General features: G+C 35.1%; 1 protein-coding gene across 2 annotated transcripts in view; it reads left to right on the forward strand.

The window, feature by feature from the left end:
* Positions 1-24,217, forward strand: part of LOC137252509 (myb-like protein Q) — a 50,043-nt gene extending 25,826 nt beyond the window's left edge. For both annotated transcript variants that reach the window (XM_067788336.1, XM_067788337.1), the window contains 7 exons: positions 15,988-16,187; positions 16,247-16,501; positions 18,318-18,455; positions 18,526-18,775; positions 19,584-19,867; positions 19,938-20,120; positions 23,184-24,217. In XM_067788336.1, coding sequence (XP_067644437.1) covers positions 15,988-16,187; positions 16,247-16,501; positions 18,318-18,455; positions 18,526-18,775; positions 19,584-19,867; positions 19,938-20,120; positions 23,184-23,264 — 1,391 coding nt within the window. In that variant the 3' untranslated portion in view covers positions 23,265-24,217. The remainder of the gene's footprint in view (positions 1-15,987; positions 16,188-16,246; positions 16,502-18,317; positions 18,456-18,525; positions 18,776-19,583; positions 19,868-19,937; positions 20,121-23,183) is intronic.
* Positions 24,218-26,108: the final 1,891 nt, after the last annotated feature.

The following is a 26,108-nucleotide window of genomic DNA, read 5'->3' on the forward strand; positions in this document are numbered from 1 at the left end:
TAAATAATGATGTTGGATATCACTTCCGGAACTAGATATATATTGCGCCGGAGATTTTTTTTCCATGTTTGTTGGGTAAACAAAATCCAGCTGTTGCCGTATCTACAAATTATCTAGATAATACAAAAACCAATGTTGCCGCACAAAACAGCATACCCCAAAGATGGCCTTAAACTGTGACTGAAGAACTGCTCAGTAGTTTAACTGGAGTTTAATTTTGACTAGAGTTTAAGCAAGCTTAACCAACCACTGATAAACCGGGCCTTAGATATTTGATGTTGATAGCACCGTAGCACAGAGGTTCGTGTCTCCGCTATTGAGCACAACTCGTTTTGTAGCGAGTTGTTTACCCACTGCCGCGAGTCTTCAATAATTGCCGCTAGATGGGTCTAACTCCTTTGCGCGCCTAGCCTAGAGATTTACAAACTAGCATACATTCAAGTGAAGCTAATATAAGCGTGTTAAAAAGGAATAATATTCCTTTTCTTTGTTATTCACTTGATTGCATTAATTGGAATGAAATACTCAAATACACTGATTATACCTAAATAAAATAGGGCAAACTCTTTTTGGAAAAAGAGAAAGAAAGAAATTCAGTATGAATGATACTGCCTGTACCTAAAATTTATTTTCACAGCGCTGAACCCAATTCTCTAATTTCACTGCAATTGCAGTAGATGTGGGAATTTAAAATTAAAGTAAAATATAATCGCATAACCAAACCGGGAAATAAAAAGTTTAACAATGCCACCATAACCATTTTTAGAGAATTAAATTGCTCATATTAATTTAAGCTAAATTTAGTTTTAATTGTAATTTAAACTTTAAATATCAATAATTTGCCCCTTTGACTGCAAGGGTCTAACCATGGTCACTATATAAAAATACTAGCTTTACCTGGCGTACGTTGTAACGCCCGATATCGAATGAATGTTGCGTTATTTTTTTCCGTTTTGTTTGTGGATAATTTAGTTTATTGTTCTGTAAATTGAATTGAATTTTGTACGCATATTTGGTGAGATTTTCGTTTAAAATATTTTATTATTGTATCTTATTGTAATGCATATGGGTACACAATATTTTTGGTTTTTTCCTTCGGTGCAAAGATAAACATATTTTTTGGCGTTCCAACTCTAGAGCAAGCAACATATAGCTGGCCATGGGAAAAGCACGGACTCTCTAAATTTAATCCTGCAACAGTAGGCGATTGTCCTTGCGCTTTGTTGATTGTAATTGCAAAAGCAATGCGTACAGGAAACTAAGAGCTTAAAATTTAATGGTAAATCTGTAGCAATCATTGGGATCCGTGGTATGAGCACACCTTCACCTTTGTTTTTACCGCTGATGATTGCTGCTTCGATTACATTCGGCATTAATTTCTAAACGCAAAGTCTGGTTCCATTGCCAATTTTGGTGGGTCTAAATTCTGAAGAAGCATTTATAGGGAAGGTGCCACGCCCCTTTTTCCCAATTCCACATTTTACTGGAGGTGTTAGGACTTAACGTCATATAGCTCCTTACCATTTTTCATTGTCCTACCATTACTACATCCAGAGATATGAAGTATGATATATTCCATTTGTATAGGAGGTGCCACGCCCCGTTTTTCCCAATTCCACATTTTCTTGGTTGTGTTAGGGATTGACCTCATATAACTCCTCACTGAATTTCAATGTTCTGGCATGTGTACCTTCAGAGTTATGCAGTACCAAAAATTCCATTTGTATGGGAGGTGCCACGCCCCTTTTATATATAGAAATAATTTTAAGCCTAAAATCTTTGTGTTGATCGAGGGAACCTATAGCCGAAATTTGGTGATGATTGAAGTGTGGGAAATACGTTTCCATAGCAAACACACACACACAGAATTTGATTTTTATATATGTATTTGAATTTTTTCTAAAAAAAATCATAACTCAAGAATGGCTAAACCGATTTGGGATTTCAAAATCAACTAACCATCATCTCTCCTTGCATCTTTCCTAAAAATTTCATGGCAATCTTTCTATCCGTTCTCGAGTTATGGAGTGACAATCAAAATGTACACTTCTTTTTATATATATAGATGACAATCAAAATGTACACTTCTTTTTTTTTTCAAATTTTGAATTTTTTCTAAAAAAAATCATAACTCAAGAATGGCTAAACCGATTTGGGATTTCAAAATCAACTAACCATCATCTCTCCTTCCTGTATCTTTCCTAAAAATTTCATGGCAATCTTTCTATCCGTTCTCGAGTTATGGAGTGACAATCAAAATGTACAATGCCCTTTATATATATAGATGACAATCAAAATGTACACTTCTTTTTATTTTTTTTTCAAATTTTGAATTTTTTCTAAAAAAAAAATCATAACTCAAGAATGGCTAAACCGATTTGGGATTTCAAAATCAACTAACCATCATCTCTCCTTCCTGTATCTTTCCTAAAAATTTCATGGCAATCTTTCTATCCGTTCTCGAGTTATGGAGTGACAATCAAAATGTATACTTCTTTTTATATATATAGATATGATACAAACCTATTATTCACTTGCGGAATGCATTTGAATTTTGTTATTCCATACGAGGAATGTAAAAAGAAATAATAATTCTGGAATAACAAAAAAGGAATAACGATTAAAAACATTTTATTCATTATTCCAAAAAATTAAAAAACAAATGCAATCCCAAAGTGTTATTCCATAACTTCACCCACTCCAACAGGATTCGCCGCGGATAGGTGAGGTTGAAAATTGGGTTTGGAGAAGCTATATATTGCGCTGGCAAACTTGAAGGGTTGCTCTACACAGCCCCTTGAATCTGGTATTTTAGTCGCCTCTTACGACAGGCATACCTACCGCGGGTATATTCTGACCCCTAACCCGCTGAGGTCCTTGTCCGTCCTGATCTTACGTTGCTTAAAATTTTCACTAATTATTAAATAAATCAACACCTTTCATTTAAAAACAAGTAAAGGTGTCTAAGTTCGAGTGTAACCGAACTTTATATACTCAGCTTGAGCTTGAATTGAAGATTTCATTTCAGATAAATTACTTTTCTACATAACACGTGTCACTGCCCGTTTAAAAAAATATCTCCCCATTTCCTCTTACAATAAAACTTGATAAGTGAAATATCATTGATTGAAAACTATTTTTTGCTAAGTTATAGCTTACTATTCTAGTCTGCGACCCTTTTAAACTTGTTTTATATCTAAGTTGCTGTGGTCTTTAACCGATCCCGTCCATTTTTACTACAAATATTCGCTGCTATAAGGAAAATATGTGTACACAATTTCATTACGATATGATAATTTTTCTTCGAATTATGGCTCCCGAAACAGAAAATTGTCATAAAAGGGGCGGTGCCACACCCATTTTCAAAAACTTTAGTGTTTTCCAATTTAATGTTATAATTCAATTTAGAAAGTAAAATTCTATTGATACAAAGCTCTTTTTCGCTAAGATATAGCTTATTATTTTCGTCTACGACCCTTTTAAAAATATTTTATATAAAAGTGGGCGTGGTCTTTAACCGATCTCGTCCATTTTTGTAGAAATGTTTCCTGCTATGGGGAAATTTTGTGTACCCAATTTTACTACGATCCGTTAATTTTTCTTCCAGTTATGGCTCCCGAAACATAGAAAATTGTTTAATCATAAAAGGGGCGGTGCCCCGTCCGTTTTTTAAAAATTGAAGTTTTTCCTATTTATTGTTATAAATCCACTTTGGAAATGAAATACCATTGATATAAAGCTCCTTTTTGCAAAGATATAGCTCGTCCACGACCCTTTTAAAAATCAATTATATAAAAGTGGGCGTGGTCCTTAACCGATTTCGTAAATTTTTCTTCAAAGCATTCCTTATAGTAAAGGCAATCTCTGCAGAATTTCGTTACTATAGGTTTAACGATTTTTGATTTATGATTAATAATATTTGCAAAATTCATTTTATCACAAGTGGGCGGTGCCACGCCTATTTTAAATTTTTTTTTTTAATTTTTATCAAGAGTCAATATCAGTCCACACGTCAAATTTCAACATTCTAGGTGTATTATTTACTAAATAATCAGTTTTTTTGTGTTTCCAAAATGTTATATATATAAAAAGTGGGTTTTTTTGCACAGAACACCTTTTTCCTAGGTCTCAATTAAGACATTTTATTGAACAAAATATGAACCCGTATTACATGTTTACATACAACATGTATATCAAATGAAGGAGGTGGAGTGATTTCGATTTCGATAACTCAACTTGTTTTGGAGATACCGATTAAATTTAAAACCTAAAAGAAGTGTTACGACGTACTAGAAATAGTTGGCCATAAAACTACAGACGGAAAAGTTTTCTTAAAACTGGAGAAATGTAAATCAAAAACGTAATAATTAATAAATGAGCCGCTCAGTGCACACATCGATTAATTCCACTTTTTGAAAAATCTTAAATTTCAGTGTCAAAGTCCATGGTATAGTCATAACTTTTTATATTTATAATAACTTTCCTGAATAATAAAGATTAGCACCGTTAAATGGCAAATTTTTTTGGCCATTGAATAATAAGTAATTTATTTCAGACGCCATTTCGATTAACTCCATACTCAAATGTATATCGTTTCAGTAACGCTGTATCTGTTCTGGCCGTGCATCGATGCTTATTTGTTTTTAAACAGCCGAAGATGCTCTCTCCCTCAATAATATTCGTAACAAAATCGCATCGGTAAACAGATAAAAAGAAGCACAATGCAAGCTGTAGTTAGTATAGCAGTTATAGGGTTATCTACTTTATATACACTATATTTTTGTAAGTTATTATACTCAGCTGAGCAGAGCTCACAGAGTATATTAATTTTGTTCGCATAACGGGAATCTGTAACGGCATAAACTAATCGAGATAGATATAGACTTGTAAATATCAAAATGATCTCAGCGAAAAAAGAAATTCATTTAGCCATGTCCGTCCGTCCGAAAACAGGATAACTTGAGTAAATTTTGAGGTATCTTAATGAAATATATGTCACTACGACAGTTTTGGATGACCAACTTTATTGAATTCAGTTTAACGAATGACTTCATTTACATTTCATAAAATGATACAACTTAAGCTCGGAATAATATTCAAAGTAAAGAGAGAATGAATATAAAGAATGAATGAGTAGATAATAATAGAAGTGAGAGGACAGGGCTGCCAATGAACATGAAAGCGCACGATGACAGCTCGGCCTCTCCTGACATTAACTCGTCCCGAGTTACCCTGCTTCGTAATCACCTCAGGATCACCATTCTCATCAATTTCTGGAAACAGGGCACACCAGGGCTTCATCTTGTCTGATGTGGCAATGGTACTGTATTTTCGTTGAGAACGCTGCATTCCCTCCAAATCTTCTATAACATATCGGTCGAATCGCAACACTTTCTTTACGTCATACGGACCCTTATACTTAGGTTGCAATTTTCGAGATTCGCCTGTACTCTCTGGCGGTGCTTCAATGAGGACTAAAGATCCCTCCTCATAGGGCACAGGCTTTTTATACTTTGCATTGAATTTCTCTTTCCACTTAACTCTTGCTTTTTCGATATTGAGAATTGCTTCATCACGTCGCCCTTGCATATGTAGTTCATGGGAAATCGTAAACCAGGTCAATGGGTGCAAATTTCGTTGTTGCATTCACCTTTGTGTTTAGTGACCACTGAAGCATCCGGATGTGTGTGTCCCAGTCCTTTGCATCACTGCTCGATGTTCTCAAATACGCCAAGACTGCTTGATTGACACGCTCTGCGAGGCCATTTGACCCGTTTGTATCTGAATAGGATGAAATTAGCTGCTGTGCTGTTGGATACGCTGACTGCGCAGTTGAATACGGCGACTGCGTTATTGCATATGGCAAAGTTGAGTACGAAAAGTATGGTTGCTGTGACGTTTGTGGCATACACGAGTATTGCGGTGCAAGTGGAAAATTCCGTTCAATTGGCGCTGAAAACGACGTAGGCAATGCTGTCGACGCTGGCGTTGTCACCGATGCTACTTGTGGCACGAACGCTACCGGCGCCTGTGTGACTACGAGCGGCGCTGAAACCCTATACAAATCACTGCAGTTACCTGTATTTGGTTCAAGAACACTTGATCCTCCTGGACGTATGGCCTGCAACTGTGCACTTAGCGTATCTATCGCTCCACGTAGCGCGCTAACTTGCACCTCCAGCTGCGTCATGACCACAGCGTCGTCCCTGGACTGCTGCTCACTCTGCTTCAGATTTGCGTTACTTGCCTGTGTTACCGCTGCACCCACTCGCATATAAGGCTCCAGCATTGTCAATAATGTTTCGTCTACTTCTTGTAATCTGCTGACCAATTCGGTTTTTGTGCCACTTGTCTTAATTTGCAGTTTATGCAGTATTTCTTTTAATTCTGCAATCGTCAACCTATTTAGGTCCATGACCACTTCGAGAACTGTCACTACGACAGTTTTGGATGACCAACTTTATTGAATTCAGTTTAACGAATGACTTCATTTACATTTCATAAAATGATACAACTTAAGCTCGGAATAATATTTCAGTACAAAGTAAAGAGAGAATGAATATAAAGAATGAATGAGTAGATAATAATAGAAGTGAGAGACCAGGGCTGCCAATGAACATGAAAGTGCACGATGACATATGGTATGTAAGTTCCTGGGCACTCATCTCAGATCGCTATTTAAAATGACCGACATCGGACTATAACCACGCCCACTTTTTCGATATCGAAAAACCGAAAAAGTGCGATAAGTCATTACCAAAGGCGGATAAAGCGATTAAAATTGGTAGGTGGGTTGGCCTTATGACGCAGAATAGAAAATTAGTAAAATTTTGGACAATGGGCGTGGCACCGCCCACTTTTAAAAGAAGGTAATTGAAAAGTTTTGCAAGCTGTAATTTGGCAGTCGTTGAAGATATCATGATGAAATTTGGCAGGAATGTGACACTTACAAAAAAAAATTGAATATCTTTAAGTATATAAGTAAATTATGTCAACATTCAACTCCAGTAATGATATGGTGCAACAAAATACGAAAATAAAAGAAAATTTCAAAATGGGCGTGGCTCCGCCCTTTTTCATTTAATTTGTCTAGGATACTTTTAATGCCATAAGTCGAACAAAAATTTAGCAATCCTTGTGAAATTTGGTAGAGGCTTAGATTCTATGACGATAACTGTTTTCTGTGAAAAAGGGCGAAATCGGTTGAAGCCATGCCCAGTTTTTATACACAGTCGACCGTCTGTCCTTCCGCTCGGCCTTTAATACGATAACTTGAGCAAAAATCGATATACCTTTACTAAACTTAGTTCACGTACTTATCTGAACTCACTTTATTGTGGTATTAAAAATAGGCGAAATCCTACTATGACCACGCCCACTTTTTCGATATCGAAAAATTAAAAAAATGCCATAATTCTATACCAAATACGAAAAAAGGGATGAAACATGGTGATTGGATTGGTTTTTTGACGCAAAATATAACTGGAAAAAACTTTGTAAACTGGGTGTGACACCTACCATATTAAGTAGAAGAAAATGAAAAAGTTCTGCGGGCGAAATCAAAAGCCCTTGGACTCATGGCAGGAATACTGTTCGTGGTATTACATATATAAATAAATTAGCGGTACCCGACAGATGATGTTCTGGGTCACCCTGGTCCACATTTTGGTCGATATCTCGAAAACGCCTTGACATATACAACTAAGGGCCACTCCCTTTTAAAACCCTTATTAATACCTTTAATTTGATACCCATATCGTATAAACACTGGTCCACCTTTATGACGATATCTCGAAAAGGCGTCCACCTATAGAACTATGGCCCACTCCCTTTTAAAATACTCTTTAATACCTTCCATTTGATACCCATGTCATACAAACACATTCCAGGGTTACCCTAGGTTCATTTTCCTACATGGTCATTTTCCCTTATTTTGTCTCCCATGCTCTCAGCTGAGTATGTAATGTTCGGTTACACCCGAACTTAGCCTTCCTTACTTGTTTTATATACCGTTAGATGAAAGCTATATCTGCAGTTATGCATTCTACGTTATATATTTGAATTCATATTATCAGAGGATTTTTTAGAAACAATATACATTACATCATCGCGTTTCTCAACTTTTCGTTTTATGGAGTTAGCCGATGTGTGCACTGAGCGGCTCAAATAATTGTAATATGAAACGGGATAGGAAGGAGAAAGAAAAGAAAGAGTAGGAAGGACCATTTTTAATATGTAGGCCAGCCAGTTTATGGTCAGGACAATGTGTGCGGATTGATTACTTTAACCACTTAAACAATTTAATGGAAATTCTAAACATAGCTTTTTATGAAAGTCCGTAGAAACTAGCAGTTACAACTGGGTTGGCCCTTAGTGAAGTTGTTGTTAGAACCCAGTAAACCACAAAAAAGGTTCTTAAACTTTTGGTTTGAAAATGTTAATTCTTAATTTGCGATCTTTGTCATGTTTGAAAAATTCTGCTAATACACTCAGAGAAAAACACCGTTCTAAAATCCAGCAGCACCGGACTCAATTCAAGCTTTTCATGTTCTTACTTTTTTGTTCATGAAAAACGAACGACCTTTGTTCTTGAACTGACAACCATTTTCTTGAAAAGAAATGAGAACAATGTTCTTAAATTAAGTTCAAGAAAAAAGAAACGGTATAATTCGTGTACTACAATGTTAAATACAACATTTGGCAAAAGCTATCAAGCAGTTGTAGTGGTCCAGCAGCCATGATGTTGCGGTTGCTATCGTGTGGCACGAGTTCGATCACCGTCAAACTCTGAAGTTCTTTAAAACAATTTTTTTATATTCTATTTTGTTGACTCTTATTTTTCGTTGAGTTCCATTCACATATGCACAGGTGATTCTCAGTCTTGTTATGCAATGTTTTAAATATATATTCAGATTCCATCATCAAATAAGAATTTCTCAATAAGAGAAATATATGAAAAAATGCATATTATGCGTTTGATAATATTTTTTGTTATTAATATTTTTTACTAACGATAAAAACATTATTTATTAATGAAAAAATAAATAAATGGTACCTTCCCACTCCCACCAATGATCAAGCACAAACCGTTTTTGAATTGAGACCGGCATCTCTTAAATCGACAACAAATCGTTCTGGAAGCGTGAGAACTAAAAATCTTAAATCAAGCACAAATAGTGCTTGAAATGAGCACAGAAGGTTCACACATCAATACCAAAGTGGTCATAAAATACGAACGGCGTGCTTGGAAAAACTGTTCTTAAAACAAGCCCATCGGTCACGAGTTAAAAAAAACGTACTTAACAGACTTTTGTCAACTAATGTTCTTAATTTTGAACTTGTTTCGTTAGTTTTAGAACGATTTTTTCTCTGAGTGTAGTATTCTACAGCAAATCTGCTATACAGATAATTTGACCTGCTCAAAACTATCGTAGAACTATTAGAGGAAGGGCCTGTGACTGCCAGACTTTCGTCATTTCATAAAATCTGGAATTTCCTGCCGTGAGGTACTTCTGTAAATGGTTTGGAGTCAGCAATAAATATATATGTAGATCTCGAGAATTGCTTGGATATTACCCAAGTACACAAATAGTACACCACAAATTGGAAGAAAAGATCGCCCTAAAACTACTCGAGAGGTATATCGCTTCAAGTTATAGTTAGTATTAAATTCAAATCATAATTTTAATTTTTAAAGCATTTCATTGCCTTTGTAATCTCTTATGACCGATGCAAGTACATAGCTATATTATAGAAATTTCTAGTAACAGAGATAATAGTTGGGTCGTTTTTTGCTCGTACTTACAACTGCTGTCCCTTCAGGCTTTGCCGCTTAGGCGGCTTTCAACTCAGCTTTCAACTGTGTACATGAGCTAGCAAACGACGTGAACTTGAATAACGTATGGACTAACCTAATTCATAAATAATATAAAGGTTTATAAAGCTTTTTTAAATGAAATTTCCATACAAATTCCAGCTCCCACCACGCCATGAGGAATTTGGGGTCGCGGGAGCCTCGCCTGCCTGTTCACGGATAGGTGAGGTTGACCATTGAGTTGCATTACTATTACAAATTTCTGTATTTTTTCAATCAATCAATAATTTTGCTCCCACAATAAAAAAAAAAATTAGTAGCGGCAACCGAAAACTTGTCGGAAATGAAATTTGTACTAACTAAACGTTAGAAATAACTTTTCTGTACCGAGAATCTTCATCATATCCACTGTGCGTTGGTTGAACTTTTTAACAATGACTTGACTCGTATTTAGCAACTAAATTTCATTTGAATCCGCTTAATTTTCAAAGTGTTGTCGACGATATTGAATTTTTCAAAACTTGTTTTAAACTCGTAATCATCGACCTCAACCACTCGGCGATTTGTGTTCTACGCCTTAAATTGTCTTGTCCAACAATAGGTTAAAGAATTCGCTCGATTTAAAGTCGATTGAAATTCAAACATATCCGCGAACCGCCAGCTAAATTCCACGATGTCAAGAGCTGCTTTGATGATGAAGGCATTGCTTTACAATATTTCGCTTAATAACCTAGGTAGAACTTTATATGCGTTATTAAAGAGACTGGTTCCGGGAAAATTAACGCAAATTGCCATTTTAATGGATTGGACAGAGTATACTCAACCTCCAATTTATAAAGTACTCCGTACACCTCTTTGTGAACGTGCACTTGGACCTATATTGTGTTTTTAAATCTTCGCAAATGCAAAGTATTTCGTCGGAACTCGTTTGCACGTTCACGCATTGCTGTCAATTAAGTAAATTTCTAACAAAACCTCGGACTCAACTCTTAAGTTTTTCGTGGTAAATATGATAATTGGGAAAAAGCTTCTAAAATATGTTTATACACTGTTTAAAACAACATATTCTCTATTATTGTTGCGAAAAGCGGAATAATAAAAAAAAAAGAAAATACGTCCACGTTCGCAAAGAGGTGTATGGACAGCTTAAGCATGCGCTCGTCCAGCCATATTTTGCACAAGACTTGATGCATGCTTTTCCACCTCCGTGCCCGAACTGTTAGTTGGGTCTTCGTCCTTTCAAGGCGCTTTATTAGTTTTGAAACGGTACTTTGATATTCGCTATAGTCGGTATGAGAGGCTGGCGTATAGGATTCGTCATCTTTCTTGCTATTTGCAATGAGGAAAATTCTTGCTCCATAACTGAAGGAATTAATTACTTTCGGGTCGTTTGGAGAACTACACATAACTGTTTCCATTTGATAATTAGGTTCCATTCTGTTTGAGAACGTTTTGTTTCTCCAGTGTTTGTCGAGCCGTTCTTCAACATTAGGGATTCGAGAATGGGGGTAACCTTTGCACATCATTCTGTAAAAACGAAAGTTCAAACAAATGACTAACGATTTCGTGAAGAAGCCATTTAATTTTTCAGTTTTCTTCTGCTCTTACGTGTTTTATGTGATGTCAAAGTAAAGTCGAAAGAATTTGGCAAATTAAATATTGCAATATGCAACTTATATCAGAACTTATAGGAATCACGTAAGTGACACTGAATAAATACAAGAAAACGGATTTGAAAATTTGTCTACAAACTTACATATATGTATCAAAATGTGTAGTATATAAGGATCGCGTTTTGTGAATTTTTTGCAAATTATCTATATTTTTCTCAAGTGGTAAAAAATTATTTATAGACTCTAGCAAAATGTTTATTTATTTATGAAATCAAAAATTCATGGTCTATGGAAGGAAGGGTTTTGCGGTAAGGTCGTGGACTCAATCGGCGTAGTATGATGTATGGTTGCGCTGCTCCGTTTCAAATACAGATAATGCATGAAATTAATTTACTGCGTAGACACTAAACAGGCCGGTGAAAAGCTTTTTAGTTTTGCTACAAGATCCGTTCAGCCTACATGATTGACAACAGTTAGGGCCAGCGTTTTTCAGTTAATGGGATTGCACCTATTAATTTGACAACTTTGCGCGATTTCGTTCAATATGTATTCGAAGAGAAAGATAATTTTTAACAAATCTGTATAAAAACGATAGAATTTTTATTTTCGTTTTAAAATTACATATTGGACTCTTTCAGCGAACACTATTTTTGTTGATACGTTGCAAACATGTTCTCTGAACGAGTTGAGCCAACTGTCAAATGAAATAACTATCCTTAAATTTCAAGAAAAAGGACTCCCTAAACTATTTTTCACACTTCAATATAAAATTAAGAGGACAAATTTCATTCATAAACAACAAATGTAAATGTCAAAGAACTGCCAGAAAGCCGATAAACAGGTTGAGCGAATGTACCGAAAAAATATTATTATGTGACGTTAAATCCCCACCGTTGAGTGGATCAAAAATACTTAACGATTCGTTTAGAAAATTATCACTCAAAGATTCGCTGTACGCGCCCATTGTTTTCCATACTTTTCGCCATAGAGAATGTAATGTTACATAAGAATCAGCTGATTTCGTCTGTATGCTTTGATCGTTTAACCCAGGGATGCACCTTAACGTTAAGCTAATCGTTTATCAAAAAATTTCCACCGTTTCCGTTGAAACACTTCGAAATATTATCGATAAAGAAATTATCAAGATAAATTGTATCTCGTTTTTAACCGAAACGAAAAGCTTTCGTTAACGTTAAAAACGTTAACGAAAACGTGATACTTTATGTTTGAATTGTGCTGGCAATGCTATAGCCATGGTGAAGCCGTAAGGTGGCAACAAAGAGCGCACATACACACACAAACTCTATGTAATTTGTTTGTGTAATTCGTTGGTGGTAATGTCAAAAATACTCTGAGAAATGTTCGTACTGTCAAAATTCATGAGAAAAGTTGCAATCAGCTTGGATAATGCTTTCACCTTTAATGACTCCGCAATCAATCAGCTTTGCCAGCATAGTTTGAAATTAATAATCAACATAAACGATTTGATTTCGTTTTGATATGGCAGAAAACGAAACGAAATCATTTCGTTAATTTAACGATCTTAACGTTAATAAACGAAACGAAATGACTTCGTTTCGTTTATTAACGTTGATTATCGTAACGAAATGATATCGTTTCGTTGGTTAAGCATGCCTGGTTTAACCGAATACAAATATACGATTGATGAGGCCATTTATCTAACTTTAAGTGTTTGTTGGGCTGCTATATAAACAGTTGGAAAAATAATTTTTGTATGCTTATGAAAGTTTGTAACAAAATGTTGCAGCTGTTACAATGAAAATTCTCATATCTGTAAGGTTTTGTTAGATTTTTAAAAATTTCGAAATCTGCGGATTTTATCCAAAATATAAGAGAAACTTTGAGGTGGTAAGTATAGATAAAAGTAAAAAAAAAGTTGGTACTAACCAAGAAAAATCGAATTTACATCAAAACAGTCGAATATAACAATAATTAATCGATATAAACGGATAATAATCAAATAAAACCAAATAAGAATGAATGTGAAGATTTTAAAAATGGAAATATTTGTATACAACACCCCGTAAATACAGCGGAACTCGTACTTAACTTCTCTCTTGGATATTAATGTATTCCTCATTACTTATTGCTGCAAAGGCGCCCCCAAGTTGCTCCCAAAGTAAATTAAATTTCTTCAGTCGATATTTTGTTTTTAATTCAGAAGAAATCTACAAATTTATGAAATTTCTCAAAAATTTAAATATATCTTTCAGTGCGAGTTTAAACTTCAATTAAAGTTTACTAGAGTGGTCAATTAAAGTTTACTAAAGTGTTTAACTTTGCTACTTAGTTCGATAACATAAGATGTTGCTGCTCAGCGGGATTAAACTCTAGCCAACTTTAACTTGGGTTTAAACTCGCACTGCTAAATCGGGTCTAAGTTTATCAAATAAATAATAAAAAAGTAAAATCCTTGTGGCTTTTCGGCCGATAACTTGAAGAGAAAATTGAAGTTTTGCCTTTCCTCCTACGTATTACCAGCTTCCTCAGTGAGACTGTATATTTTGACTTGAAAATGTAACATACATACATTCATTCATCTTCCCTGCCTCGTTCGCTAGCTGGCAATGCCGTCATGTTTGTGCAGTTGATCCATCTATTTAGTTCCTATTGTTAAACATGAAACTGGAACAATTTGTCGGAAAATAATGAAATGGCTTACTGATCTTTTAATACCGCTTTCACACAGAAACTTAATCGAATCACAATTTTATTTAATGAAATAATTAAGTTTCCCTTTTCATACAGGAAAATATATTTTCGTTTTTACAAAAAATAGTTAAAATGGAAAGCAGCCATTTCCTTCTTAACTACAAATACAATCAAAATAAAATGCATGCGCAACTACCCATAGATGTTGCTAACCAAATGTGCCTATTTTCGAAAAAGCCATATTATCCTTTGCAGCGAATGCAGCTAAAATTAAATTTTGAATTTTTTCGTGTTTTTCTATTTTTCGTAAATTATTGAAAATAATGTATTTTTGATTGTCATTTGTTACATTGACAATAAAATTCGAAGCACCAAGCAAAACCGACTGGATTCTTTCCCTCGATTTGGCATTCAATAAAGCAATAATGAGATAACTAAGAATTTGTATTTTGTATGGAAGATTGAGTTCGATTAGGGCTTTAATGTAGAAAACTTGACTAATTATTTAATTGAGCCTCTGTGTGGAATTGGCATAAGTACTCACAACATATTTAGTCGAAAATTAATATAAGATTTTTAAAAGATGTTGAGTTGAAAAAACTACTAGGAGAGTGGTGATAACACTCCGTCGCGAAAGGGTTGGGGCAATTTTAATACTTATTTTTCGATTATACCTTGTAAACGCATTTACTTCCGGGACAGGGCCCCTAATGCGCATTCTTGCAATGCTCGTTCTGTTGACTCGACCAAAGTTCTGTTCTGTTGAATAATCTAAGCCACATAGGTATGTACATAACATAATTTTCATGTTCAGTTGTATTAAAGTATGAAGATATGAAAATTGTAGGCAGGTTTACTAGGAAAAGGTTTTCATATTATTCGTTTTCTTTTGTTGATTTTCGGACAGGGTGGATAATTGATGTATATTGAAACGATTTCCCGTCATTTATTATTAAGTATACCACCAACTAAATTCCGCTGTATTCGACTTTAAAAATGGAATTTTCGCCGCTAGTGGGGACCAATTGACCACTTGTGCAGTCTTGTAATACGGGTAAACTTTTCTGAAACGATTTTTTTTTTCCTAGAAGAGTACGTTTTTTTCTAGAGTTCAGCATTTTCTTCAATTCTATAACAGTTTAATCATAGGGGTTTATGTATACATCTACGTAAATCCCATAATTATATCTTCTTCGGTATTCGTCGTCGCTAACTCCACAAATATTTGGTCGAACTTTCATCTCGAATACCGTTTTATATGAGGTAATGTGTAGAGCTTGATTATAGATCGGCGAGAGAGTATTTTACTCAATTGCTCAGTCGAATATACCGTTTCATAAATATATTGCAACAAATTTGGTGATTCCGCGATTACTTCGGGTTCGATTGCTGGAATGTTAACTTTATTCATCCCCCAGCAATAGAACTACAGAATCAGACTTCAGGGCAACCTTGCAGGAATTCACTTACAACTATTTAAATTGAACTATTGTCGTGCCTTGCTTGTGTGTCAACTTTTCTGGTGTGGCAGAGAGAGAGTTTCCAGTTTTGGATGTTTCTACACGGCTTTGTGTTATTCATGTATCTCATTCTAGAATGCACCTCTATCTGCGATTCCTTGTCACTTCTATCGAAGCCGTCTCTCTTAGTGTCCCCGTCTATAAATTCCTCGCTAATGCAACTATACCATTCACAATAGTGCGATATGTTTCAATTATAGGTATTGTACTAACACCCGTTAACCACAAATCTATCAAATTTACTTACTCAAGCACATGTTTACCTTCGTAAGTATGTACATACAATAACTACTTTCCACACTAATGTCCGCTCACAAGATCCTTTCGTGTCATTGCTTTCCGTCCATACTTACCTAAGCTCTTTTAGATCCACTCACATTGCCACCACGTCGAGAGCAAGGTTTGCGCAAAGCGAAACAGACCAGCATGCATGCTATGTTCATGAACTCGGGTGTTGTTGGTGGTGGAGGTGCAGGCGGTAACACTGTAGCTGATAATGAAGATCAAGAGCCTGATGAATTTGCCGACTCGGATACAGATCCAGTTTGGACTCCACAAGAAGAAGATGTAAGTTTCCCGATTTATACATTTGTTGACATTGGTTCCTAATTTTTTTTTACCTTTAGAGCGATGATGGTTCCAGAAATTATCGCCGTAAAACATCACGTCGTAATAAGAGTGCACCGCGCAAATCGAATTACAATCCACAATCGGAGCAACAACAAACGTCCCTTAATCAAGTACAACAACAACAACAGCAGCAGCAACAGCCATCACAACAGCAACAGACGCAGCAACAACAAAATGTCGATGGCTATACACCGAATAAGGCCAACGCATCTTCGTATGCCAACACTACACACGATGCAGATAATTTTAAGGTAAATTTAGCTCGAAAGTGTATTGATTTGTATAGCATAGGTTATAGTGCCCGCGCCTATTGTGTGGCCACGCCTATTGAATTAGGCGAGGCACTGTTAATGTAAAAGCAAAAGGGCCATGCGACTTGACTAGTGGGTTAAGGGACTTGGAATAAGTAGGCATACTTGGGGTAAGAGGCGACTAAAATTCAAAGGCCTAGGTCGGGATAATACCGTAATTGTGTAATTTTCGGAACTTTTCGGATCAATATCCTGTAAAGGACCATCATTCTCGATAGTACTCCCCACAATCTTCGGGGAGTGCTGTTCATTTCAAAATTAGAAATAACTTATCTCAAAAATATACTTTCATTTCAAAAGTAGAAAGTTTTATTTGAAAATAAATCATGAATCGAAAATGAAATATATTTAAGTTAAATGAGAGGAAGGTCACCGTTAGGGGCCTCTGTAAATTTTGTGATATCGCGGATGAGAGTGCTGAGTACGTTGTTCCCAAGCGCGATTATATCGTCCATAAAAGGGAGGGAGATGCATTTCCTTCGCTTCAGCAAGAATATTAGAACATATTATGTCTAGGCCCGAAGAAATTCCTTGATTTTTTTTATAGGATCTAATACTGCATGACGTTTTTTTTGCAGAAAAAGAGGGCACAACAGACCTAAGGTCGTAGTGAAATCGTCAAACTTATTTGATTCTAATGTTCAACAATAAGGTTTAAAAATTAAAACCAGACTTTCTTATTTTCAAATAAAATTTTGTCATTTTCAAGTATCTATTCTGATATTCATACGAAGGTTTAATATTTCAAATATAATTTTTCTTTTTTTAAATTAAAAATTTCTTCAAGAGTTCTAGTTTAAAAATAAAATATTCTAACTTTTAGTTGGCATGTCAAATTTTGAAATGAAATTTCTCTTTTTAACCTAAAAGTGCTGACTTTGAATTGAAGGTTTCTTATTTTAAAGTGAATATGGGTGCTCAGATACAAGTGTTCTTTCAAAAGCCTATATCGCGCACCTACTTATATCAATAGGGAGCTGACTAAAAATCTGAAATATCGGAGTTGCGAGCATCTACGGGCTTCCCGATTCAATACCTTCTGAATTGTATACTCAAGGCCTTGTAAAAAATAAAAATCTCATTTGCGCATACGGGGGAGGCAGTCAGTTTTTCGTGTTTCTGTACATTGAGGTTTTTTTTGGGTTACTCGTTGTTTTGATCTAGCTGTGAGATATAACTGGTTGCTGAAAAGCCGGCCGCGGTGTATGGTGGTATCGTACTCCCCCTATCACACCCACGGTCCTGAGTTCAAGTACGAGTACAGCAACATCGAAAATTCAGAAAAAAAATTTTTAACCGGTATCGCCCCTCGGTCGGCAGTAATTTGGCAAACATGCCGGGTGTATTTCTGCTATGAAAAGCTTCTCAGTAAAAATTCGTCTGATTTATAAATGCCGTTCGTAGTCGGCATAAAACGTGGGACCGATTTGAAGGGGAATTAAACAGGTGTACGAAATAAATTGGAGAAGTCGCTCAGCCTAAATCACACGGCACAATGCCAAGTATTTTTTTTTTTAACAAACCGAGTGGTTACTTTAAGTAGAACCAACTATAACGAGAATGAGTTTGAGTTCCATTGGGTATTTTACGTATTGTAAAGCGGGGATTAGGCTTTAGGTTTTAGAGACCTATGATTGCCTACACAAAATTTACTCATGGTGCATGGGATCATACTTTTATATTGATGGCTTTCGAGTATTTATTCATCATTACGCATACATATATAAATGATTGTTAAAATATACTCTCTCAATAGACCGGCGACTTTATTGTATTACGATCGGATTTGGTGAACGATTGGCCCATTATCTGGCAAGTGGACACCCAGTGCATTCTACAAAAATATGAGCCTTTCTGTCAGAACGGAAAAATGTTTTATCGCAATATGTCCATGGTAAATAAGTAATATTGTTATACAAATGTGAAAAAGTTCGTTCATATATTCTTTTTTGTTAAATTTTCAGTATTCTTCATGGAATCTAGACTCGAAGAAGTTATATGTTAAAGCGCCAGTACGGATACAAGTGCAATCCCATAAAGAGACCATTGTAGAATTTATGCGTTCTGAACTTTTAGCTGATGATACGGAGCAGTTTATTGAGAAGATAATGGAAGATTTTTTACGCTATAGAGATAATTTTGAAATATATATACAAACAATGATATCACAGGTGTTGGATCCAAGCTTTTTCTTGGAAATCACTAGAGAAAAGGGTAAATGAATTTATGTATATGAATCATCAATCCTTCACGACTATCGACTGCTCAGCGAAGTTACAGGCGCTCGTTCTGAATGTACTGTAAAGAGTTCTTTTGTCGATTGGTAGTGGGAAAAAGTGTATATTATATGAACCGCATGACCACTTTAGATATGGGATACAATAGTTGATAAAATGGCAGTTTATAGATACATTTTTATACTCAGCTGAGCAGAGCTCACAGCGTATATTATTTTTGTTCGCATAAAGGTACCCCGTAACGGCATAAACTAATCGAGATAGATATAGACTTCTATATATCGAAATGATCTTGGCAAAAAAAGAAATTCATTTAGCCATGTCCGTCCGTCCATCCGTAAACACGATAACTTGAGTAAATTGTGAGGTATCCTAATGAAATTTGGTATGTAAGTTCCTGGGCACTCATATAAGGTCGCTATCCAAAATGAACGAAATCGGACTATAACCACACCCACTTTTTCGATTTCGAAAAACCGAAAAAGTGCGATAATTCGTTACCAAAGACGGATAAAGCGATGAAACTTGGTAGGAGTGTTGACCTTATGACGCAGAATAGAAAATTAGTAAAATCTGTGATAATGGGCGTAGCACCGCCCACATTTAAAAGAAGGCAATTTAAAAGTTTTGCAAGCTGTAATTTGGCAGCTGAGTATGTAATGTTCGGTTACACCGAACATAGCCTTCCTTACTTTTTGATTTGTATAAATTATGTGACTTGAATTGTAACAGTATCAAAAGTAAACTGGAAAGTATATTAATTCAGCATTTCGCACTAATTTTAGATGAATACTTTTTGGGCAGCGTACGTATTATTGATAGCATTATGGAGAATTGCAAGCGTAAATTACTCTCAATAACACCTTGGACACGTAGTATTATTGTTTCAATTGAAACATATCCCAAATGTCATGTTTTTACTGAATGGGGACAAAATAATTTGACGCAAAAGAATTGTGGAGGTTGCCATCAACCAGGAATTTCTGTGCGTTTCCTGCTCTTTGGTAATCCCTATCATGCAAACACTATGCAACCAGTGCCAGCTGATACACGTTTAGCTTGTGAGAAGGTAAGCGTAAACAAATTGTTTTTGTACTTTGGGTAGCTGCAAAATCTCGATTTTTTATTATTTTCACTAGGATATTCTTCTGTGCCGCATTTGTGCAGCACGCGCTGATATATTTCATAAAATTGCTCATGAAAAATATAATTTGTATATACATTGTTCGAGGCGGGTTGCCGAACAACAACAAGAATATCCTGGCAAATCGTCTACTGAAATTTTGAATGATCTGCTAGCTGAACATAATTGGGTGGACGAGGTGAGTAAAATTATAATTGACTTATCTTGCTTTGTTGATTTTCGACAGGGATAAATGATGTATATTGGAAAGATTTTACGTCATCCCTTGTAAAATTTGGTTTTGAGGCAAAACGGTTTCGGCGTTGTGCCATCATCAGTGTCGATTTTCGTTCTGATCTGTTGTTGTCGGTTGTACTGTATTTATAGTTCGTAGGTACATGAAGAGGTATTGTCAAAATTGATGCTTGTGTATATTTAGTTATGTGTATGTGCTGTGTGTTCATTCAGAACCGAGGGTGGTTTACTAATCGATTTGTGTGGCTGACTGGGGTAGGTAAAAATCCGTAATTTTAGTCGTTTGACCTTCTTTGTGGGTTTGTTGTTTTGGTGTGTTAATTTTTTTGTGTTTATTTGTTGTTGTGTGTTTGTCTGTTGTACCTGTGTGATTACTTTGTTTCTTGTAAACAAGTTTTAAAGGCTCGAATATTGTGTCAGAAATTTTGTTTATCTGTTCGTTTATCATTCTACCGTCGAATGTTTGTTTGTAGATTTCCATGTTTTCGAGTACGTTGAGACGTCGGCCTTTTGCTTGTATGTGAAGCACCCTAACTGTTTTATTGATGTTTGCTGGGGAACATTTATTCTCGACCATGTGGTTCGCTAAGTTAGACTCGGGTATAAGGTTTGGATTCCGTATTGTTTTGTTGTAATCTCTAATATGTTCTCTGAACCTCGTTCTTATTTGCCGTCCTGTTTGTCCTATGTAACTATGCTGGCATCCGCAGGTAAGCTTGTATACGCCGTGGCTGCTAAACGGATCCTCTGAGTTAGTGTTAGTTCTTAGTTTTCGCCCTAGATTGTTCGATGTTTTGAATGCTGTGTTAATGTTGAATTTTTTAAAGAAGTTTTCCAATTTATATGTAGCTTTTCCAGTATATGTCATAGTCGTCCAGCTATTATTTTTCTTTTCATTATTTCTTTCTGGTTCTCCATATGTTCTTCTGAGCTTATCTACTAGTGCTTTTTTTCGACGGTAGAAAAATAAACGAACAGATAAACACAATTTGTGACACAATATTCGAGCCATTAAAACTTGTTTACAAGAAACAAAGAAATCACAGAGGTACAACAGACAAACACACAACAACAAATAAAAACAAAACAATTAACACACCAAAACAACAAACCCACAAAGAAGGTCAAGGACTAAAATTACGGATTTTTACCTAACCCAGTCAGCCACACAAATCGATTAGTAAACCACGCTCTGTTCTGAATGAACACACAACACATACACACAACTAAATATATACAAGCATCAATTTTGACAATACCTGCTCATGTACCTACGAACTATAAATACAGGACAAACGACAACAACATATCAGAACCAAAATCGACACTGATGATGGCACAACGCCGAAACCGGTTTGTCTCAAAACCAAATTTGACAAGGGATGACGGAAAATCGTTCCAAAATTATAATTATTTATATGTATATCCAAGAGCATTAGAATTCTTGCTATTAAAAGAAAAAGTGTTTTAGCCACGTTTTCGGTTTTTATTACGGTCCGTAGAAATATATATAAAACAAGTGCCAGACAAAACAAAATTGTGATTATCTAATTTGTAAAAAAATGTGAAACTGACTCGAAAATTGCTGTATGACTTTGATAATTCCGGTGACCGCCATAGTACCGGAGCAATGTGGATAACTATAATTCAAAATATTATCCTAAACCATTTCATGCATGATATGAAATCAAGACAAATACACGAACAAATATGTTCAATGCACAGATTATATGCCTAAACTCAGTACCGAATAGGGGCATCAATTAATAAAAGAACGAATAACATTCTTGAACTTGCTTTTAGTCAAGCTATTGCGCATTGAGTTTGGTATAGAGTTCCATATGCGGAGACCATTCACAAAGAACAGCCTTACAGACATAAGATAGTTGTACCTTGGAAAAAGTCAACTTGTTATGTATGTAAGTCACTGGGCGCCTTATCTGCAACGATGCGATACATGAAAATTCAGTTGCTCGCTCTTAGGTAATCAGCGACCTCATAGCTCAACAGACTAGTTCTCCATTCAGATATACCTCGTTACATAACTGAAAGCAACATCAATTTTGTGTGGAGACCTGGAATCTAAATTGCTGTATACACATGCCGCATAACAGATAATTGGCTATATCAATTGTATTGCTTTCTTATTATTCCGAGAGGGATAAGGCCGCCGACAATCTTAAGTTTCGTAGAGTATAGTAAACTTCAATGACGACATAATTAATGTGATCATCACAGGACAGACTAAAATTAACGACAAATCCCACATTCGTCGCTTTAGCAACAAAAGACAGTTATCATAGATCCAAAGGCTCGGAAGAGCCTGACCGTTAACATAACTTTTTGATATGGGCAGTACATAAGATTTAGCACTGTTAGAGGGAAGAAAATTCGTAGATAGCCTATGTGATAGAGATGACAGGTCGCTATTAAACTTGACACACAGTTCAGAAGCTTGCTCCAGCATTGCTGACATATATGTCTATATATATGATTTGTACTTTTTTAATATGATTTGAGACATCAACTTCCGGCGCAGTACGATTTTGACATTAGTCCATCAATTTACAAAAACAAAGTACATGGAACTTTTATTTATGTTTGTATGTATGTTACCGCGCTGGCACCTTGTATGGCTTAATGTTGCTTTGCTCTGGGGCTTGGACCCAGGATCTTCGATGTGGTAGGCGCGGCACGTTACTACCACACCACGGCGTAGTCACTACACTAAATAATAGGGGTCACAATACGGAACCTTACGGTACACCAGCCAGCAACGGCCTAGTGCCAGATTCTTCTAGGTAATTTATCCATCCAACTAATTTCTAGTAAAAAAAATAAGGAGAAGTACATCGAAAATTGAAGCTTGAATTGTATTGCCTCGGAGGTCTAGCCAAGTTATGTTGATTAAAATTAATCTATCGGTTTAGTATTACATTTTCTATTTTTATAATAATATATTCATCTAAATTATAAACATTTTAACTCGTTCTTCTTCAATTTACAGCTATTTCGTAATATGCGCAACTCATGGGCCGAGGTGGAAAGCTTAGAGCGTCAAAAACGTTTTCGCGAAGTTTCACAATAAATTAGAATCTACTTATATATAATAAGGGCTTTGAATTATTATTGACATTGGGAGTGGTGCTTATATACTTTAATTTATTTCATGATACAGTCGTGCAATAAGCTGGTCCACAAACAAAATCTAACGAAATTCCTTATAGAAATTCTAACTACATTTATATACAAGAATACTGCGAAACGTAATTATCACGAATGTTATAAGAAAAAAAAAAGTTATTCTTGTACCAACGGGTAGTAGCTCAGAAATACACAGCATGACATATTTTTGGTTTTTTCAGAACACAGCAATTACATCATATAAATACAACAATACAACCTTCAATAATTAGTAAATATAAGTAAATATATACATATTACCTACAATATATGTGGTATATACATATATATATATATACTAGACCATATCAAAACAAAATAAAAACGAGCCTACCATGGAGTATTTTGTGAAAGTTGTCTCAAAATGAAATATTTTGGCAAAGGTTGGAGCAACAGCTGGTAATCAATCATCAGTTCAAAAGCTCATTTATATCCTAATAGTTATAATCAAAATTAAATGTAAGTCAATAATTAAAACACGTTATTTTGGGTTTTTATCGGTGTTTATCTGTAAAAGAAAATTAAACATTTTGCTATGTATGTCCATTGGGACAAGTGTGACGTTTAAAGATGCTTCTTGAGGTTTAGTTCTTGCAACGTAATAAAAAATTCTAAACACGTTCGCATACGTTTAGTATTAAATTTACTAAAGCTTTAACAAGATAAGTATTAGCCCTGTCGAAAATATGGAAGAGAGTCACGCAAAGCGCCATTGCATGCACGGGGGGACATTTGACAGCCATACTTGTACTAACAGGGCTTAAGTCCGAGCTATATGTATTTAAACTGATCAGTCAAAGGCAGAGACTATCTCAGAATCACCTATGACTGAGCCAATTAACAACGCGTTCTACATGCCTGCAGGGAGGGGGGGGGGGGCGGGTGGTGTTTTTCCATTTTGTAGGACACCACAATGTTAAAAGTTTCAGTTGAAAGGACTGCTAGGAGAAAGAATTAGTGAGCAACTAGTCCAATGTTCTACAGATATTCTGCTAGCTAATAACAGACTTACGTGTGCTGCAATGTACGAAAACCCGGCATTGCTACAACAACAACAACAACAAAACCCGGTTCGTTACTCTGTAATGTGATGAGTATAATGAATTCAAATGGCACAAATTTCATGAATTTTTTTGAATTCTAAGGTTCCACTCATCAACATATACCTTAATTTTTTTCGTATAATGATACAGACCAAGGGCGCGAGTTTTACTTTTAACATAGCATTTTGGAGGTGTTTCAAAACTGGCTTACCCTCATTCTTCTGCTACTCGACGAGACGTACAGAAAAAATAACTGTATCACGTTTATGTTGGCGTTACACAGTGTAATGTTTACAAATATTAAATTTTTCTCATATTAGCAAAGAATATACGAGCTGAAAACCCGCTTTAGATCAACTGCTCTAATTGTAACCATTGTCGAGTTATTTGATGCTGAGACAAATTTTATGCAATATACCCCATACGACATACACTCGCAAAATAAAGTATTTTTTAGAGGAAGTTCCGAGAAAAAAAGATCTGTTACTGATCGCATTCTTAACGGTTTGTACATATTTCAGTCTCAGAGTAACACTCTTGTTGCTATGGCACCTCAGATATGTATGTCATAAAACTAAAGTTTGTGTCGTTATTATGACCAAACAATATTTCACTTTCCGGATCAGCCATGCAAAAGTACTTCATATTTTGGCGATGTACGGTGAAGTTTGGATTTATTGATATATAATATACTACAAAAACATTTACAACTTACGGCATGAAATTAGATTAAATAAATATATGTATTGAGTAAGCTATTCTTACTTATTACTAATCATAAAATATTTGTTTATTATTATTATTATGGTTATTTTTTATGATTTACTAAATTATTGTTTATAAAACCTTAATAGAGTTCAGGGTTAGTTGTTTAATTGCATGCAAATATTTAGATTGAATCCTCTATTTTCTGGTTTTCAAGCTGTTTAAAATTTGCTCGAAATAACAAAAAAATTTTTTTGTTGTATGCAATTCAATTGTGTTCTTCGCATAGACAAAAAATTTGGCAAAAAATTACTTCAGCACCCGCTCCAGAATAAATTCCTAGAGTTTTAACTCGTTTTGAGAAACTTGTAGTTTGGTAATACTAATATGTAGTTGATATATGGAAAAACAAGCAAATTTTTTTAAATGCATAAATTTAAATGAAGGACTAATCTTGGGCTCATTAAAATTGTTTATTATATATTTTTTCTACATAAAACAAGCTATAGAATTAATATAAATATCTTACGTAATAAATGTCTATGTAAAGATGTTACGTAAAACCTAAATATACACTTATATATAATTGACTATGTATAAATAGTATATAGTGACACGAAACCGATTATTCACACTCAATTTTTTTTAAGTTTCGCAAATTAAATGTTATTGTATAGGTACTAAAATCGTTCGTTTTGAATTTATATTGTTTTTAAGTTGAAACCTAAATATCAAAGTTTGCTCTCACTTATTTTAAATTTACTTGCATTGGTAACTGGTTAATTAAATTTTCAACATGAAAACTATCTGTTACGCATTGCTTTTATGTGAGAAATCGATATCGACTGCTAGAGCGTATTGGAACTAAAAAAAAACATTTTTTTAAACAAATTTGATCAATTATTTTCTTATAACTATTTTCGTTAAAAAGAACTCTTTAATAAATTGTATCATTATGGATAAAAGAAGTGTGATATCTGCAGCATAGACGTTAAAATAAC

This window comes from Eurosta solidaginis, chromosome 5 (assembly GCF_040869045.1).
Source record: "Eurosta solidaginis isolate ZX-2024a chromosome 5, ASM4086904v1, whole genome shotgun sequence".
Lineage (NCBI taxonomy): Eukaryota > Metazoa > Arthropoda > Insecta > Diptera > Tephritidae > Eurosta > Eurosta solidaginis.